Below are 18,348 nucleotides of genomic sequence, written 5' to 3'. Positions count from 1 at the left end.
CTTATGTGTGAATAATTGTGAAAAATCACTTGAAAATTTCTTGAGGAGCCCATGCTCCTATTTCTAACACAAACCTACGGGTTTTGGGTTCCTGACCTTGCATTTTTATTGCTGAAAATGTCAATAAATTTCTGACATAAAGATCCAAAAGTTAATGATACCAAAGCATTTAATATGTTAAACAAAGTTTTTTATAATCTTTTGGAATCTTTTGTGACAATAAACAAAATAACATACCACCATATGAATACATGGTAAGGTACAATATGTTGTAGCCAAAAATAATCTGTGATATTATTAGAAAAATGTATCGAAAATAGTGATATGTGCCAACAGCCAAATTTCTCTGACATCATTCTCTTTCAAAAGGCATAGAGACAGTGAGCACAAACAGTAGAGTAACTCATAAAGGAAAAAATTTGATGAGTGTTGTATATTCCCTCGTTGTACAAGATCAAACACAGCATGAAATTGTGGGCGGTGATCTCATGTTAAACATATTTTCCCCTTCTGATCTGAAAACATTCTGGGGAAGGGGGGTATGTAACAACATAGAACATTGTTTTATGGAAAGGGAAACACATATCTGAGATATTACAGCCTCTCAGTGAAATGGTGAGCAATTCATCAAGGACTAACTAAAACCTCAGTGGAAATGGTATACACATCCACACATACAGAAGTAATTAACCAAGCGTGATTCACGGATGAATAATCCTACAGGAGACAAGCAATGTGATAGATATAATGTAGCAAAGCCCATTACTTCATACCTAACTCACTGGACAGATTATTCATAGACTACATAAAAAATGGGTATGTGTTTTCAATATATAGTCATCAGAAAACATACAACATTTTTGAATCGCATGGTTTTAAAAGATTATTTAAAAAAAGCTGTAAATTCTTCAAGTTACACAACCTCAAATAAACTATGTGTTGTTTAGTAGCAGCAGCACTGTAAAACATGCATGTATAATCCAGGATTATAGCAGGACTTTGTACATTACAGTGAGACCTCTAGTGTGATAGTACAGTGGATGGGAGTGGCTGTGGAGAAGTTTGACTACACGGATCAAAGAACACAGCAGTTTGAGAAGACAACACCAGTGCTTTGAATTCAGTTACAGTCCTGGAATGCACAGTAAAGACATTTTTCACAGTTCTGCTGCAAATAACAACATAAAAAAGGTATAGTTATTAAAGATCTCCAGGACTACAACCTAGCACTATGTTTATCTATGTATAGTCAAAACTGCATGTATACCTCCTTTACACTGTTTTCTTAAGGTTCCCATTGTGTAACACAACACTTTATAGTATGCTAGAGTTTCTAAGTCTCAAATGGTGTGGATTTATTCTTAATAAAAACCGACTAGTTAATTAAAATTTCACACTGCAAACCACGGTAATGAGCAATGTGAGATAGTTTTTAGTCCACAGCATCTCTTGGTGCATGTCACAACTATTCCTCGGGAGATATGGAAGCAATACAATAGTCCTAAAGCCCACTGATTACAGTGGGTGATATTAGGATATAAAAGTATGTAGAAAGTAGATGTTATTGATGTCCCTGTTGTTACAAAGGAGAGTATGTGAATATAGGCTCCATATGGTTTATTTGCATTTAAGTATACAATATATATTTATACAATACAAACTAAAAGTTTGGACGACACACCTTCTCATTCAAAGAGTTTTCAGTATTTTAATGACTATAAAAATTGTAGATTCACACTGAAGGCATCAAAACTATGAATTAACACAAGTGGAATTATATACTAAACAAAAAAGTGTGAAACAACTGAAAATATGTCTATTATTCTAGGTTCTTACACTCTCGGCTTTCTTTTGATGAGCTTCAACAGGTAGTCACCAGAAAAAGTTTTCACATCACAGGTGTGCCCTGTCAGGTTTACTAAGGGGATTTCTTGCCTTATAAGTGGGGTTGGGACCATCAGTTGGGTTGTGCAGAAGCCCAGTGGATACACAGGTGCTAGCCCTACTTAACCCCTTATCACCAACACTAGTTTTCATCTTAAAGAGAACCCGTCATGCAAAATAACCCCCCTAATCTACATATATTTTCATAAACTGCCATTAGAGAGCATTGCCTCTATCCCTTCATTGTCCCTCTACATGCCTGTAAACCTAAGCAATGAGGTCCTAAAGCTGTATGCAAATGACCTGTGAAATGTCCAATGAGTCATTAGCATATTCAAGCTGTCCACCTTATTCATGAGTGGGAGGTACAGCCACACCCCCAGTGCTTGACTGACAGCCTCTACAATGATGTGAGGTATAATGGTGTAATGTTTCCATGTGCTTGCTGCTGGCCACACCCCCTGCAGCCTGTGTCTGTGTATAGGAGAGATACAACAGCTCCAGGCTGCAGCCATGTTATAGCAGGACATGTCATGTACTTGTGTAGCTGATGTCTGTGTATTAGGAGGATGCAGCATGTCAGCAGATGCAGCACACACACTAGCAATGTTTTACTATACATTACACACAAACATGAGCAGGGGGAGGAGAGGGGAGGGGTAACAGGGGTGACATCACTGCTTCTGACCACGTGACCAGCCTCATTTACATAATAAAGAAAAGATGATTTTACAATGATTAATGTATGAATTGACTAGATAAAGGCTGGGATGGGATCCTTGTGAACTGCTCCAACAGGTAGAGGTGACAGGACAAGTGACACAGACCTGATGACAGGTGTCCTTTAACGACCAGACTCGATTTTTAAAATCTGCCCTGTCTCACGATAATTGGTTATAACTTCGGAACGCTTTAACATATCCCGGTGATTATGAGAATGTTTTCTCGTGACACATTGTACTTCATGTTAGTTACAAAATTCTCATTTTCAGGAAAATTGCCAAAACTCACATTTTAAGGGACAACTCAGCTCCAAGTGACTTTGAAAGGCCTAAATAATAGTAAAACCCCATAAATTACCCCACAATAGAAACGTCACCCCTCAACGTGTGTAAAACAACTTCTGTTAAGTCTATTAACCCTTTAAGTGTTTCACAAGGGTTAAAACAATATGGACCTGCGATTTAGAAACTTTAGAATTTTTTTGGAAAATACATTCATTTAGGCCAAAACTGACAGTTTTAGAATAAATTAAATGATGAAACGCACTGCAACGTTTGATGTCCAATTCCTCCCGAGTGTACTGATACCCCATATGTGGTGATGTCCGGCTGTATGGGCGCCCGGCCGGGCATAGGATGAATGGAGGCGCCGTTCACAGCAGATTTGTAATGTCACATTGTACGACCTATACATTTTTATTTTTTTGGTAATGCGAACATATGAGGCTTTTTATTTACGGGATGAGATACAATGTATAGATAATTCATTTTGGGAGTCTAAAGTTTATTCATGAGATTTTATTAACTATTTCAAGGGGGACACAAACAAAATCATCAATTTTTATTTTGGATTTTTAGCATTTTCTTCCCCCCGCTCACCGTAATGTAAAAATAATGGGGCAGATTTACTTACCCGGCCCATTCGCGATCCAGCAGCGCGTTCTCTGCGGTGGATTCGGGTCCGGACGGGATTTATTAAGGTAGTTCCTCCGACGTCCACCTGCGCTGAAGAGCATCTGAACGCACTGGAATACACCTAGCCGGGCTGAGTGAAGGTAAGTGCAATTTTCGCAACACATTTTTTTTAAATGCAGCGGTTTTTCCGAATCCGTCGGGCTTTCATTCGGCCACGCCCCCTGATTTCCGTCGCTTGCATGCCGGTGCCGATGCGCCACAATCCGATCGCGTGCGCCAAAATCCCGGGGCAATTCAGGGGAAATCGTTGCAAATCGGAAATACTTGGGTAACACGTCGGGAAAACGCGAATCGGGCCCTTAGTAAATGACCCCCAATATTTAATCTTTATTCTCTGGTTCACTACGACTGTGGTGATACCTCAATGCGAAAATCGCATTGTTTTTACTATTGACAACTTTTTAGGGCTATAACTTCTGTATTTTTCTGTTGTCAGATGTGGTTGAGGGCTTATTTTTTGCGAGTTGTTCTTTTCAGTCGTATCATATTATTGAACGTAACTTTTTTAAATCACTTTTTATTACATTTTTAGTGATGGTGTTTGATGAAAAATTGTATATTACAGGAAGTTTTTCGAGTTTTTTTTAACGTCGTTCGCCGAGCGGGTTCAATATTGATTTAGATTTATTGTACAGATTGATACGGACGCGGTGATACCAAATATGTACGTGTTTTTGTGTTTTATATACTTTATTTGCATTATATCTGTAACTGGGGAGATTATGGGACTTTTATTTTATTTATTTAATTATATTCTAAAATGACAATCTTTTTTACATCCGATCGCTTGTTCAAGCCCTTGCACTGCAATACACTTGTATTGCAGTGTATAGTGTAAGTAACTGAGCATGTCACTCGTCGGAACCCGGGGCTGAGGCAGGAGGGATCGGATCCCCCCGTAAGCACACCTGGGGGGTCCGATCCACGGTGTGGACACTTACACGCCGCGATCACAGACGGACACCGGCACTATGCTGACCCGATGTCCCGAAATCTTCTTCTCACGCGCCGCCGTAGAAAGGCGTCGCGTCAGAAGAAGTACCCTTAATGACCGCCGTAAAAAGCCAATACGGCGGTCATTAAGGGGTTAATAGACTGTTAGTATTTGTATTATGACTAGAAAAAAGCAGCTAAGTAAAGAAAAACGAGTGCCCATCATTACTTTAAGAAATGAAGGTCAGTCCGAAAAATTGGGAAAACTTTGCAGCAGGCCTTCATGGTAAAATAGCTGCTAGAAAACCACTGCTAAGGACAGGCAACAAGCACAAGAGACTTGTTTGTTCTAAAGAACACAATGAATGGACATTAGACCAGCGGAAATCTTTGCTTTGGTCTGATTAGTAAAAATGTGAGATTTTTGGTTCTAACCACCGCGTCTTTGTGCGACATAGAAAAGGTGATCGAATGGACTCTACATGCCTGGTTCCCACCGTGAAGCATGGAGGAGGAGGTGTGATGGTGTGGAGGTGCTTTGCTGCTGACACTGTTAGAAATTTATTCAAAATCGAAGGTATACTGAACCAGCATGGGTACCACAGCATCTTGCAGCAGCATGCTATTTCACCTGGTTTGCGTTTTGTTGGGACATCATTTATTATTTCATTTATTTTTTCAACAGGACGATGACCCCAAACACATCTCCAGGCTGTGTAAGGGCTATTTGACCAAGAAGGAGAGTGATGGGGTACTACGCCAGATGACCTGGCCTCCACAGTCCCCAGACCTTAACCCAATCAAGATGGTTTGGAGTGAACTGAACTGCAGGGTGAAGGCAAAAGGGCCAACAAGTGCTAAGCATCTCTGGGAACTCCTTCACTGTTGGAAGACCATTTCAGGTGACTACCTCTTGAAGCTCATCAAGAGAATGCCAAGAGTGTGTAAAGCAGTAATCAAAGCAAAAGGTGGTTACTTTGAAGAACCTAGAATATGACATATTTTCAGTTGTTGCACACCTTTTCTGTTAAGTATACAATTTATTCATAGTTTTCATGTGTGAATCTACAATTTTTATAGTCATGAAAATACAGAAAACTCTTTGAATGAGAAGGTGTGTCCAAACTTTTGGTCTGTACTGTACTGCAAATTTTCACCCGCATCTCCCTTGACAATAATGACATTAAATTATATACAAAGCTATTACCACATCTGCTTGCTATAGTCTTGTCCATCCTTGTGACCACTGGCCAGCAGTGAATTTGACAGCACACTCCCGGAGGAGCTTATGAGGCTATACCATTCACATGCCATAAATGTGGTACTACCATTACGGCCTCTGTGCACAAAGTCCATCAGAGACGGAAGTAAAAGAGAAAGGTTCATTTTTTGTTATTTTATAGCATCCCTTGCCACTGACTTCTAATGCATAATTACCATGGAGTTTTGTTAAAACGTATGCATAGGCTGGTGTTTTTAATAGGATGTAAGGAAATATGCAGATATGAACATTTATTGTGTTTTTGAAAGATACCATGTAGTTAGGGAATATCTCACCTTGATATATTGTGTAATTAAAGAAGATAAGACACCCTACATAAAAATCCTATTCTTATTTTGGATTCAACTAGTTAGAAAAAAAAGTAATATTAACAACTCATGCAAAATATCAGTGTCGCCTATATCTTACTACTCTTCTGCTGATCCCAGCATTAAAAATTCTCTTGCTCAATATGGTCAAAATGTCTTCAACTCCCTAATCATCAAAGAGATGTCTACGTCTTAACCTGTCTGTAAAGAGATGTTGTATGTCTTCCTACACCAACAACTCACAAAAAGCATATGTGCAATGTTCTTGGCAGATAGTACAAGAATAAAGATGGAACTTTAATAAGACGATGAGATAAAACAAGACACACAAGTGAGTTAGGTTTACCTGGACTTGCTGCTTTTGTGTTTTCAGCATATTAGGGTCTATTGACAGTGGTCCCAGCACACTGGCCATGAGCTCTTTCTCTACAAGCCATTGTTTTAACTGAGCCTCCGCATTTTGGAACAGGGTCAGGTCATTTGAAGATTCTTCCAATATTTTCTGCCTTTCAGCTGTCATCTGGGTGATCTCTTTCCAGACAGACTCTAAAGGAAGTACAAGTGAAAGAGCATTTTGGATTTTAAATTCATCCACCTGATCAAAAGTCCATATATAAATGAACTCCTCTTAATCAAATGGGTGGTAAACATTTATTTTCTCTAGAGTGTTGACTGTGTTATATGTAAAAAGTCACTATCCTCTATTCCAACAAGAGCTTACTCATATATCAACTTCTAGGGCCATATCTTTTATATAGTTGGATGGACTTGAAAAAAAAAAACAATTGCTCATGAGAACAGCTGTTGTCAAAGCATTCTGTACTTCTTTAGGACTCATGCACAAGGCCATGTGTTTCACATGGGCCAAAACCCAGGCCAAGGCCATAGGAAGCTGAGTGTGACATGATCTGGCCGCAATTTGTAGGGGCTAATTCACTAATTCACTGTTATTAACAAAAATACATAATTTCACAGATATAATTCCAAACTGCCTGTATCAGACTTACAATTTACAATTTTGGTTGTCCCCGGATAAGACCCTGGATTCTTCTCATGAATAGCATCTCTTGTCTGCACACTGCAGCGCTCTCTGTCTCCTGCCCCTCCCCCTGCATTACCAGACCAGTTCAGACACAGGCACTTCCTGTCAGCAAGCAGCGTGCAAAGACTTATTCTACTACTTACAGACAGATAAGGTCTTTATAGTAGAGATGACTGTGTGTTTTATTGATTAGGTGAGCTAGCAAAGCAAGTTATTGGGGCAGATTTATCAAGCTGTCTTAAAGTCAGAATATTTCTAGTTGCCCATGGCAACCCATCACGGGTCCCCTTTAAAATATTCATGAGCACTGGTAAAATGAAAGCTGAGCTGTGATTGGTTGCCATGGGCAACAACAAATATTCTGACTTTCATCTCTCTTTTTCTATGTGTCAGATACTAGTAGAATGTTCAGACGCTAAATAAAAGTGTAGATAAACCCTGAATCTGATGATCTAAGCACATTGTCAGCACACAATATCTCATAGCAGAGAGGAATCATGAAGTGTCTGCTTAGAGAGTCCCTGACCACACTCTGAAATTTTACACTGACCATCACTGAGTTATGGAAGGTAAAACAGAAATAAAACAGCAGTAAAATTGTACTCAATAGTGTTAACATCACTAGGGGATTAAAATGAAAGAACTTTCTTCAATCCTCTCATCTTTTTATTAAAATGTGATTGTCTAATTTAAGGCAGTGGTGGCACTGGTGCCAGAGGTGGCACTCGGAGCATTGTCTGTGGGCACCCAGGCCATCACCTCTGCACAGAGTTTCCAGACAGGACTCAAAACCTCCTCCTGCAGTCCCTGGCCACCCAGGATGTGCTGTGATCAGGGCTATTTTAAAGCTATACATCCTTAGCTGCCTGGGACTACAGGAGGAGCAAGGAGGTGCAGACAAGGGTGCGTTATTATTGGAGCTCTTGCTATGGGCACCGCAATTATTTCTCTTCAGGGTACCATGGAAGGAAGCTACAATGATAATCTGATTTTCTCCTCTTTATTTCAACTGTATTGGTATCCTCAGGGTGCCAATACAATTAAAAACAGTGACAAAAGAGGTAGAAACATGTTACTGCTTAAATTGCCATGTCGGCACTTTCTATTTATACAAGTGGGTTTGGTTGTTTGGGCACTCTGCCTCAAAAAGGTTCGCCATCACTGATTTAAGGCAATAATGAATGGAATATGGAGGTATTTCAAACTTTTGTAATCTCAATAATAATATTTACTGATAATAGATGGTACTGTATATGCAAAAAAGGCCCCAACAGGATTTTCACTCAAATTACAAATTAACCACTTTTAAGTGAAGGTATACAACTTATAAAACTCAATAAAGTACAATTTGGAAGAAAATAAACTACATATCAATCTCCTTTGCTTCTTTTGCGTTATAATTCAGCAGTACAGGTGCTTTATATGTATACAAATATTATTTTGCACAGAAACACTTACATTTCTTTATTTGTGTTATATAATGGAAGTTTTCATGGTAATTGCAATGGTGAAAATGTAGTATTTCCTTAAACTAGAATTATATATGCAGCAGAGCATATTAACATGTATGCCCAACAAGTAGTAAAATGGTGAAAGGGCTGACTGTGCAGAACATACTAATGGATTTCATCTGCTGCTGTGATGTGGAACACAACATGGGAGGTTTGAGAATTAGGAGTAACTTGTATTGGTGTAAACTGTGGACTTCATGTTTATAATGGATACATTTATAATCATCTTTTGTCGCTGTACCATGACGTCTTATGTGACTAAATATGTCCTGTCTGTTACATCCAACACATCTGACAGCTTAAATAAAGCAAGTAAGAAGTCCTTTCAGGGAAAACACATTTATCTTTTTGGAATCATTTTCTGTGATATACTGTATGCTTTCGTTTGGCTCTTTAAATAAATCTTATATGATTAATAGCTTCATGTTACTGTATGCACCTTAATTATTATGGAGAAGTAGGAATTCCATAACTCGCTGAGAACGGCCACTGACACGTTGAGGAAACTGTGATGATATCTGTTGCTTTGTCAGTCTGGTTTAGTGAATGTTCATTTTACTCTGATAGGATTATTGGGGTGTTCCTATACAAACCTACACTAAAAACACTGAAATACTACATGCATCTACAAGCTGGCTATAACCAGAGGAGGTTTTCACTGTATGTAGTGCAGAAAACTAACAAAACGTGCACATTTGAAGAATGAAAAACCCCACATTTAATCTGCCAAATACCTATTTTATCCAACATGTCAGCCCATGATTCAGCTTCAGACACATCCCCGTTGGTTTCTATAATCCTTTTGAGCTTGTCTATGAGGTCCTCCACTTTACTTTCATTCTGTTTTACTTCTGCAGCAAAGACCTGGAGAATGTTCAATGATAAATAAACAAGAGTGAAATAATGGACAATCCAATAATTGAGATACTATGTAATAAGAGCAGCACAGTCTACAAACATATAAAAACGTGCAGGAGAAGTTTCTATATACAGCAATACAAAGCTACTTTATATGTAATAGGCACAAGTAATCACTTTCAGTTACAATTATTATTTTTGGCAAAATGTAATAGACTTTAATGGACTATATGAATGGGTTCATAGACACATGATAAGGATTTACAATACTGTACTCTGTATAGATAAAATATTTATATCCTCAGATATATATCAGATCATTAGCTAATATCAGCAGCCCCAGAAATAGGAGTAAGTAATGAAAGACTGGAAGCAGGCAGTTCTAAATCTTGTGTAAAGGCCATGAACATTTCTGTATCCTCCATCTAAAGGCCATACCAAACCAATTCAAGTGTAAAGGAGCAGTGTACACTGTGTGCCCCTCACCATGCATCTCCTTTATCAGCTAATAGTGGTGCTGCCATGTGTCAGACCAACAGCAACAGGATATGCATGAGCTATCCCAGAGATGGGACAGGAATTGTTTGCTAGTATAGGTGAGATTTCCGCTGCCTGTGAATTGACACATGACACAGTCATATTTATAATATTATTCAGTTATTGATTTACTAGGGGAAGATTTACCTATGTTGCAATTACCCCAATGAGTATTTTACACCTATCCAATGATTGTTATTACGATGTAGTACCTTATGTTGTTGTACTTGGGTTCGCACTGACTCGCTGTCTGTAGGAGCATCCCATGCCTTAGCAGTTGAGTGCATTTTTTCAAGCCACTGAAACAAAGAGTTAGTTTCATTGTGTACTTGCAGAAGGTGAGACAGGTGACCTTCCAAATCATTTACTTTATCATTCAATAACTTTCCCAGATGGTTATAGCCTTCATTGACATCCAGCATCCCCTTCTGTACAACTGCTAGCTCTATAAAGAAAACAACTATGTGATATCAAAAAACATTGTACATGATTTTGTTTACATTTTGTAAAATACAGTAAAATAGTCTCTATGCTATGGACAAATGTGCTGATGTAAAGCAAGTGTCTTTAACTTGCCAACGGCGCCACCTACTGATGCCTACAACAAATCTGTCAGAGCCAAGATCCTTCTATTAAATACAAGAACATGCTGCTATAATTACATAATAAGTAATCATATAACATTATTAAGGACTTGTTACATTAATAATTTAATACTCAAGAATATCTCGCAAAATTTCAGGCCAGTTATAAGCAGTACATACTGTTGGAGTGTGAATGTGCATTTTTACAATGAAACTGAAAAAAATATCCATTTAGTAAGCATTTCTTACCTTTGTTGGTTAAATTCTCCTTCCCATTTGAAGACACAGAACCATTGACTATGCTTCTACCTATAATGTAAATTACAGATAATGTGAAAAATGTACCATGCCTCAACATCATTGCTGTTCTGAGCAGTTCAAGTATATAGGCCCTCTGCTGCCTGTAACCTGCCCCCCAGTGACCGCATACCTGATATGATAGCTGATCTAGTCTTAGCAGGAGATGTCACAGCATTTATCAGACTGCACAGTGCTGTCCCTTTGCTGTTTACTTTCTGAACATCTTGTCCTTTAAGGGTCCACTCTTCCTGTAAATTCTGAAAGTAGAAAACATGCATTTTATAGTTACTGGCATGTATTTGCAGTACACAGTATTAATCACCCTTTAATGTAATGGAACTAACCTTTAGATCTCTTAAGTGTTTAGAGAGATCTTCCAAGCACAGTGTCGTTCTTTGTGCAGGAATTCTATCATTGACTAAAGTGAACCAGTGTTTTAAAGACAGGACAAGAGACTGAAACGAATCCATCTGTGCTTTACAGGACGACACATCTTCTTCTCTGAAAATGCAAGAAATCATTATTGCAACAGCAAACGATGGAAGCAATGTATGATCTGACAGCACAAGCGGAGCTCATCATAGATATAATAAAACCTTGGAAGACAGAAATGTCACCCATTGTCAACCCTAGAATATGAATACATAAATAATGAAACAACTGTTGCATACTACACATGACCAATAACACAGAAATCATTACACTGCTGACAACATACAGCACTGAGATCCCTAAATGATTGCTCTTAAAAATATATTGGACTTGTATTCTAAAAATATGAGAGAAATTGCAGCAAATGAATCCTGTGATCCATCAACCCATGTACAATGGCTGACTGGATCCCTGTTTTCTTTGCACCTTTGACATTGTGTAGTCATTGTCCAAAAAATGTGTGTAACCCTTGATCAAGGTTGGTGGCTGGCACTAACTACTTGGTCTTTTTACAGTCTTATATTCTATATAAACTAGTCTAGTACCAGCAGTACATAACTGCATTATGAACACAAACAAGGCTCCTCAAATGTTTCCGAAATGAGATCATAAATCTATGTCACTAGATCTATTCTGGCATACAGATTGTGTCACGCTCATGGCTCTACTTATGACATGCTTACACTTACTTTGCCTTTACAGTGTCTTCAAGATCCTGAAGCTGTTTAAACATAGAGTTTACTTTTTCCAAAACAATGGCTTTGTCTCCACGAATCGCATATACACACAGCTCATCAACAAGGTTATGCAAATCTTCTAGGCTCTTCTTCTGCTGCGAAATTTGAGTGATTGTTTCCTACCACAGAGCAATGTAAGAAATTAAGATTTCTGTATCTTCAATTTAAAAAAGTTGTTCCAGATTTACTGTTTTACTATGACAGAAACCCTTAAAAGAAACCAAAACAACACATGGATCAAAAGTTTTTCCATGAAGATTTTTCTGACATTTGTACAGGGATACCATTCAAGAGGGTCACATAATGTACAGTGGGTACGGAAAGTATTCAGACCCTTTTACATTTTTCATTGTTCCATTGCAGCCAAATGGTAAAATCAAAAAAGTTATTTTTCTGCTCATTATTGTACAATCTGCACCCCATCTTGACAGAAAAAAACAAATGTAGCTATTTTTGCTAATTTATATATTATTGTAATAATTATATATTATTTGAAAGAAAATCTGAAATAACACATGGTTGTAAGTATTCAGACCATTTGCTCAGTATTGAGTAGAAGCAGTTTTTGAGAAAGTACAGACATGAGTCTTTTTGTGAATGATGCAATACGGTTTTCACACCTGGATCTGGGGATCCTCTGCCATTCTTCCCTGCAGATCCTCTCCAGGTTGGATGGTGAACGTTGGCGGACAGACATCTTCAAGCATCTCCAGAGATTCTCAATTGGGTTTAGGTCTGGGCTCTGGTTGGGCCAGTGAGGGATGGTCACTGAGTTGTTCTGAAGCCGCTGCTTTGTTATTTTAGCTGCTATGTGCTTAGGCTCATTGTCTTGTTGGAAGGTGAGCCTTTGTACCAGTCTGAGGTACCAGAGAATCAGACCAGAGAATCTTATTTCTCATAGTCTGGGAGTCATTCCTGTGTTTTTTTTTTAAACTGTATGCTGGCTTTCATATGTCATGGCGGAGGGCTGCTGTGATGGCTGTCCTTGTGGAACTTTCTCCCATCTCCCTACTGCATCTCTGGATCTCAGCAACAGTGATCTTGAGGTTCTTCTTTACCTCTCTCACCAAGGCTTTTCTCCCACGATTGTTTAGTTCAGTTTGTCCCAAACTTCTTCCATTTAAGGATTATGGAGGCCACTGTGCTCTTAGAAACCTTCAGTGCTGTAGAAATTCTTTTGTAACATTGGCCTTGCCACAATTCTGTTTCTGATCTCCTTGGGCAGTTCCTTAAACCTCATGATTCTCATGCCCTCTAACATGCACTGTTAGAGCGCATTGAGGTCTTACACAGACCTTTGTGTGCCTTTCCTTATCATGTCCAATCAGTTTAATTAAACACATCTGGACTCCAATAAAGCAGTAGAACCATCTCAAGGAGGATCAGAAGGGAATGGACAGCATGTGAGTTAAACTTAAGGGTCACAGCAAATGGTGTGAATACTTATGTATAAATAAGTGTTTAAGTTTTTCTTGTTGATAAATTGGCAAAAACATTTACATTTCAGTTTTTTCCTGTCAGGTGGTGAGTAAAGAAAATTTTTGGCCGCTATGAAACATAGTGAAAAATTCAATCGGTTATGAATACTTTCCGTACCCACCGTATAGAAAGTAATGGATCAGAAATTGGATCCCACAATCATTGGTGTTCATATATTCTAGAGATTACTAATTCTTATTACCGAGATACTCTTTTTAAATAGGTCTACATAAAAGTGTGTGCATGAAGAATACATACCTTACAGAAATATAGTTATTTTTGCAAAACCCAAACCTAAAGTTACAAATGATTTGTGATTTATAAAAAGTATATGAACAATTTCCTGAAATGCTCACACTACATGATTCTACCATTCATACATAAAATGTATGATTTTTCAGCAAAATAAAAAAAATATTTAAAAAAATGCTTAGGATAGAGTCATAACATAAAAAGATACATACCCTATCAAATATTCCCTGTTGCTATGGTTCCACAGCTGGCTATGTAATTATTTACTTCTTAGCAAGTAAAGACCTATTGAAGCCAATAAATGGCTTGGATGGCGTAATGATTTGGCCAGTGATGACTGAGCAGGCCAATACAGTATAGTTTGCTAAGAGACTCCTTGACGTAAAACCAATGAGGACCCAGAAAGTATTGGAACCAGAGTAACGGGATTGCATTGGAAAGTGGAACCCTACATACAATTCATGGTCATGTTCAGACTGTGGGGTCTAAATGGGGAATTATGAGCTTGAGTACCCTACATGCTAGAAGCCAGTTAAGTAACGATAACAAAGACGGACCTTTAACTGGTTTTGATGAACTTAAAATGCATTATGTACCTGCATATATTGAGAAAGCTCAGTCACATCTTTTCCAGGCTCTTCTACTGCTGACACTGCCTTTAACTTTTCGTCCAGAAATGACTGTACTTTGCCAGATTGATCTTCAAACTGCTCAACTTTAGCCTTCAAATCTTCCATCTTCTCAATCCGTGATCTGGTTAGATCAGTAGCTTTAGAGTAACGCTCAGTCAGGTTATTCATTTTTCCATGCAGAGAAGATGCGGTGGATGAATCTGCAGTCTCCATGAATTTTTTCACCTTGTCATTCATTGCACTGAGGCTGCTCTGACGACTTGCAATATCTTGCTCAAGCACCTTAAAAAAGTAATCGTGATAATCAAAAGCAAAATATTAACATCGATCTCCATCAGCTCCATAGAATGAACAGGGAATCCTGACCATGAGACAGGTTGCTCCACTAACAGGGAGTCAGACGAGGGTACATTGGGCTACCCGTTCTCGTGATCATCACTGAGACCCCCACGGACCTCCTGTGGATAGGGCCTAACTTGTTTTGTGGGAAAACCCCTTTAATCTTATAGTACACATACATGGAAACTTAATACTTTATCCTCATGAATCTTATAACATTCCCATGTTGCCCTGAGAATACAATGGCAGACATAATACATGCATCTGAATGCCCAAAAATCTATGTAATAATAAATATAAAATTGTGTATTTTCAGCAAAAGCGTTATTTTTAATACAATGAAGATAGACCAATCCTTCACATTTGTATACACATGTACAGCAACACTAAAGAAACAGCTTTAAGCAAAGCAAAGTTATGTAATAATAGGTTCTTCAAATCAATAAAGTATTGTTTGTCACAAGAAGAATATTACTGAGGACAAAAATAGTTCCACTGTACTTAAGTTAGTACAGATAAGAAATTTACTTACATTATTTTTGGAGATAATTTCCTGAATTGAGAAGGAATTTAATGGCACTTGTTGATGTTCTTTTAAGTCCTTTTCAACCCCTTGCATCCACTCAAACATTTCATCCAATCCATCCTGAACACTTAGTGATCGAGTCAAGGTTATCTGCAGCTTTTCATTCCAGTCACTTACAGACTCAGATAAATGATTATATCTTTCCACTATATCATCTGTAACAAGTTATGAAAAATAATGTAAAATGAGTAAAAAATGATAAAAATCTGAAAGAATGCCATTGCTTAAAAATTGATTTCCCATACGACAGAAACTGCAACTCAATCTACAAGAAGAGTGAAAATAAGTTTACAGATGACCTGTCATCTTTTTTGAAAATGCTGTATTATTGTATTATTGTTATCCTTTGTTATTCCTCTTTGCACATTCAGACAGTCTCAGATAGTGTAAGGACACATCTCTTTGCCAAAGAAACCAGAAAACAAAATCCCGGCATGTCAAGATTAAAGAACACCGCCGGGATGAGGATGAAGAGGACCTTAGGTGAGTATGTTTACTTTGTTTTTTTAGTTAATCTTACGGGTAGTTTGCCTTTAAGCCGCTATAGATGAGTGGTGTGAAAAGAAAGTGTGACGTATTAGTTGTAAAAAGTGCAATGTCTTTTATTTTATTTATTGACTTTTTACCACCAAAAGGTAAAAAAAAATACATATCATAAATGTTCCCCAATGAATTCATAAAAGCTATTCTAAGTAATAAAGAAAGAAAAATGTGAATAAGTACCAAGTGGCTTCTGGATCTCATCTTTGTTAAGCAATAGTCCCACTTTACTATCAAGAATCCCCTCTGCTGCCTTCTTGAGCTTTTCCACACCAACTTGGTGAATGGATACCTGTTCACAGAGCAACTGGGAAAGAAAAGAAAATGCAGATTATGTAACAGAACATTATTAAGAATCCAATACATCTGTGGTTTTATAATGAATAATTAAAGGAAATCTACCATTTGCTTTTATGCATTGTTAACCAAACATACCATGAGAATGATGTAGCTACACTGATGTACAAACATATCGGAGTGCCTCTTCATGAATGAGCCGTACCGCTGTAAGCTAGGTCTGACGATTGGACGCTCCTTAGTGAATTGTTTCCTTGCTTATCGGTATGTTCTGATGAAGCTAGAGCTTCTTACTTTAGCAATTGCTGCTAGAGGGTTTTATTCACCTGACAAGACCTCTTTAAGTAATAGTTGAGAATCATCAACAATTGACTATAGCTTGGGTTTCAACATTTGTTTTTTTCTCTAGAAACTTAAAAAGTAAACTGTAATAACCAAATAACATAAAATAAAAAATAAGTAGTAATCATACAAAAAGTAGAATTGAGTAAGACTGTCAAAAGATTGTTGGAGTGCTGTGTACTAGGTGACCCAATGTTATGGTATCAAAATGTTTGGAGCAACATATTTGTTTGTGTTTTTCAAGCAGATGGCCCACTTATCTTTGGATAGTACAAGAACTAGAAAAAGGGAGCTCCAAGAGAAAAAGGAGATATGTTTATATACTAGTACATTATTCAGCTAATTTGTTTGTAGCAACATGGATGTGGTGGATTGCTGTGGACAACATTGATGACCAGATTTTTTGTATGGATGTATTGAGTAGCTAAGTGGTTAATCATTTTCTCATTGACAACGTATACAGGGAAATGTAACCCTTTCATTTATTTGAATTGATTGGAGACTCCTGTAAATGTAGCAACATGTGTGTAGTGTGTGGTATTCACTATAAGCCAGATCAGTCATTACTATTAATGTTAAAACGCTTATCATATGTTGCTACTTACTAAATACATATGTGTTTGGTGATGCATTTCTCCAAATGCATCTGCATTGCAATCGCATCATAAGAAAACAGTCAGAGGCCACGTTCATATACTGCACTTGAATTGCGTTTAGGAAGGTACCTAAAGCATAGAGAGAAGTTTCTCCCAATTTCAATTTCATCTGCATTTACACTGAAATGTTTGCTATCAGGAACTATCACCACATGTTGATAAAACCATGTGTTTTACAAAAACATGATGTTTGTTCCCAATCATAAGTGTTTCAGAGTAAGGGTACATTGAGACGCGGCGGTATGGTGCCAAACATGTGTGGCGCTGTTCTGTGCCGTACAGCGGGAAAAGATAGACCCTGCTCTAAAAGATAGAGCCTGCTTGTGCGCCGCTGTTTCCTATGGAGAGGTCACCTACCCCTCTTCTCCAGGGCATACCGCCGAGTGAATGCCCCCCAACTGCAGATGCAATCTGGAGGAAGTCCTCCCCACTGTGCTTGAATTGCATTCCTAAGCGCAACTGAAGTGCAGCATGTGCATGCAAACAACCGGAACATATAGTGGTCTCCATACACAGTGTCCTTCATAATTAAAGGGGTTGTCCAGGCTTTTATTTTTACCAGCAGGGAGGGCTGTGGTGATGGGAGGCAACACACTGTACCACACCGCTGGATAAGTAGAGCTACTTTCTATTTTTTAAAGTCCCCCCACCGGCGCCCCAGCCTAACACTGTTCCTCCCATCACCACAGCCCACTCAAGGTACTGGTAAAAAAAATATAGAAGCCTGAACAACCCGTTTCATCAGGAAGGTGTTGTATGCATTGATAATGACTGCACTGTATATGTCTTAAATAATACATATACATGTCCACGGTGCCTTGTGGCAAATACGGCCATGACTACAAGGTATAATAATATGTAAAATCAAGTACCTTTGTATCTTCTATTTGCCTCTGCAGGTTCCTGGTGTCTGCAGCAACAGGCTCAGACAACTTTTTCTTTACAGCAGATTCAGATTTCTGGAGACCATCCAATAGTCCACAAGATGCTTCTTTATAGTGCTCATACTTGTCTACTAAATCCTTCAAGTTATTTCCAAGCATATTGCACTAAAATGGAAATAATTTATAGTCATTGACAAAAAATTAATTAACTCCTGACTGCACATACAGATAAAAAG

The 18,348-nt window shown here is 38.2% G+C and overlaps 1 protein-coding gene across 24 annotated transcripts in view; it reads right to left on the bottom strand.

The window, feature by feature from the left end:
* Positions 1 to 18,348, bottom strand: part of DST (dystonin) — a 385,421-nt gene that overhangs the window by 89,224 nt on the left and 277,849 nt on the right. For all 24 annotated transcript variants that reach the window (XM_072142226.1, XM_072142233.1, XM_072142231.1 and 21 more), the window contains 11 exons: positions 18,101 to 18,277; positions 16,117 to 16,240; positions 15,340 to 15,548; positions 14,433 to 14,750; positions 12,058 to 12,224; positions 11,281 to 11,437; positions 11,067 to 11,193; positions 10,886 to 10,945; positions 10,265 to 10,497; positions 9,392 to 9,521; positions 6,451 to 6,650 (listed from right to left, as the gene is read on the bottom strand). In XM_072142226.1, the coding sequence (XP_071998327.1) occupies positions 6,451 to 6,650; positions 9,392 to 9,521; positions 10,265 to 10,497; positions 10,886 to 10,945; positions 11,067 to 11,193; positions 11,281 to 11,437; positions 12,058 to 12,224; positions 14,433 to 14,750; positions 15,340 to 15,548; positions 16,117 to 16,240; positions 18,101 to 18,277 (1,902 nt within the window). The remainder of the gene's footprint in view (positions 1 to 6,450; positions 6,651 to 9,391; positions 9,522 to 10,264; positions 10,498 to 10,885; positions 10,946 to 11,066; positions 11,194 to 11,280; positions 11,438 to 12,057; positions 12,225 to 14,432; positions 14,751 to 15,339; positions 15,549 to 16,116; positions 16,241 to 18,100; positions 18,278 to 18,348) is intronic.

Source organism: Engystomops pustulosus, chromosome 3 (genome assembly GCF_040894005.1).
Source record: "Engystomops pustulosus chromosome 3, aEngPut4.maternal, whole genome shotgun sequence".
In the NCBI taxonomy this organism is placed as follows: Eukaryota; Metazoa; Chordata; class Amphibia; order Anura; family Leptodactylidae; genus Engystomops; species Engystomops pustulosus.
This window is presented reverse-complemented; position numbering and strand designations above follow the sequence as displayed.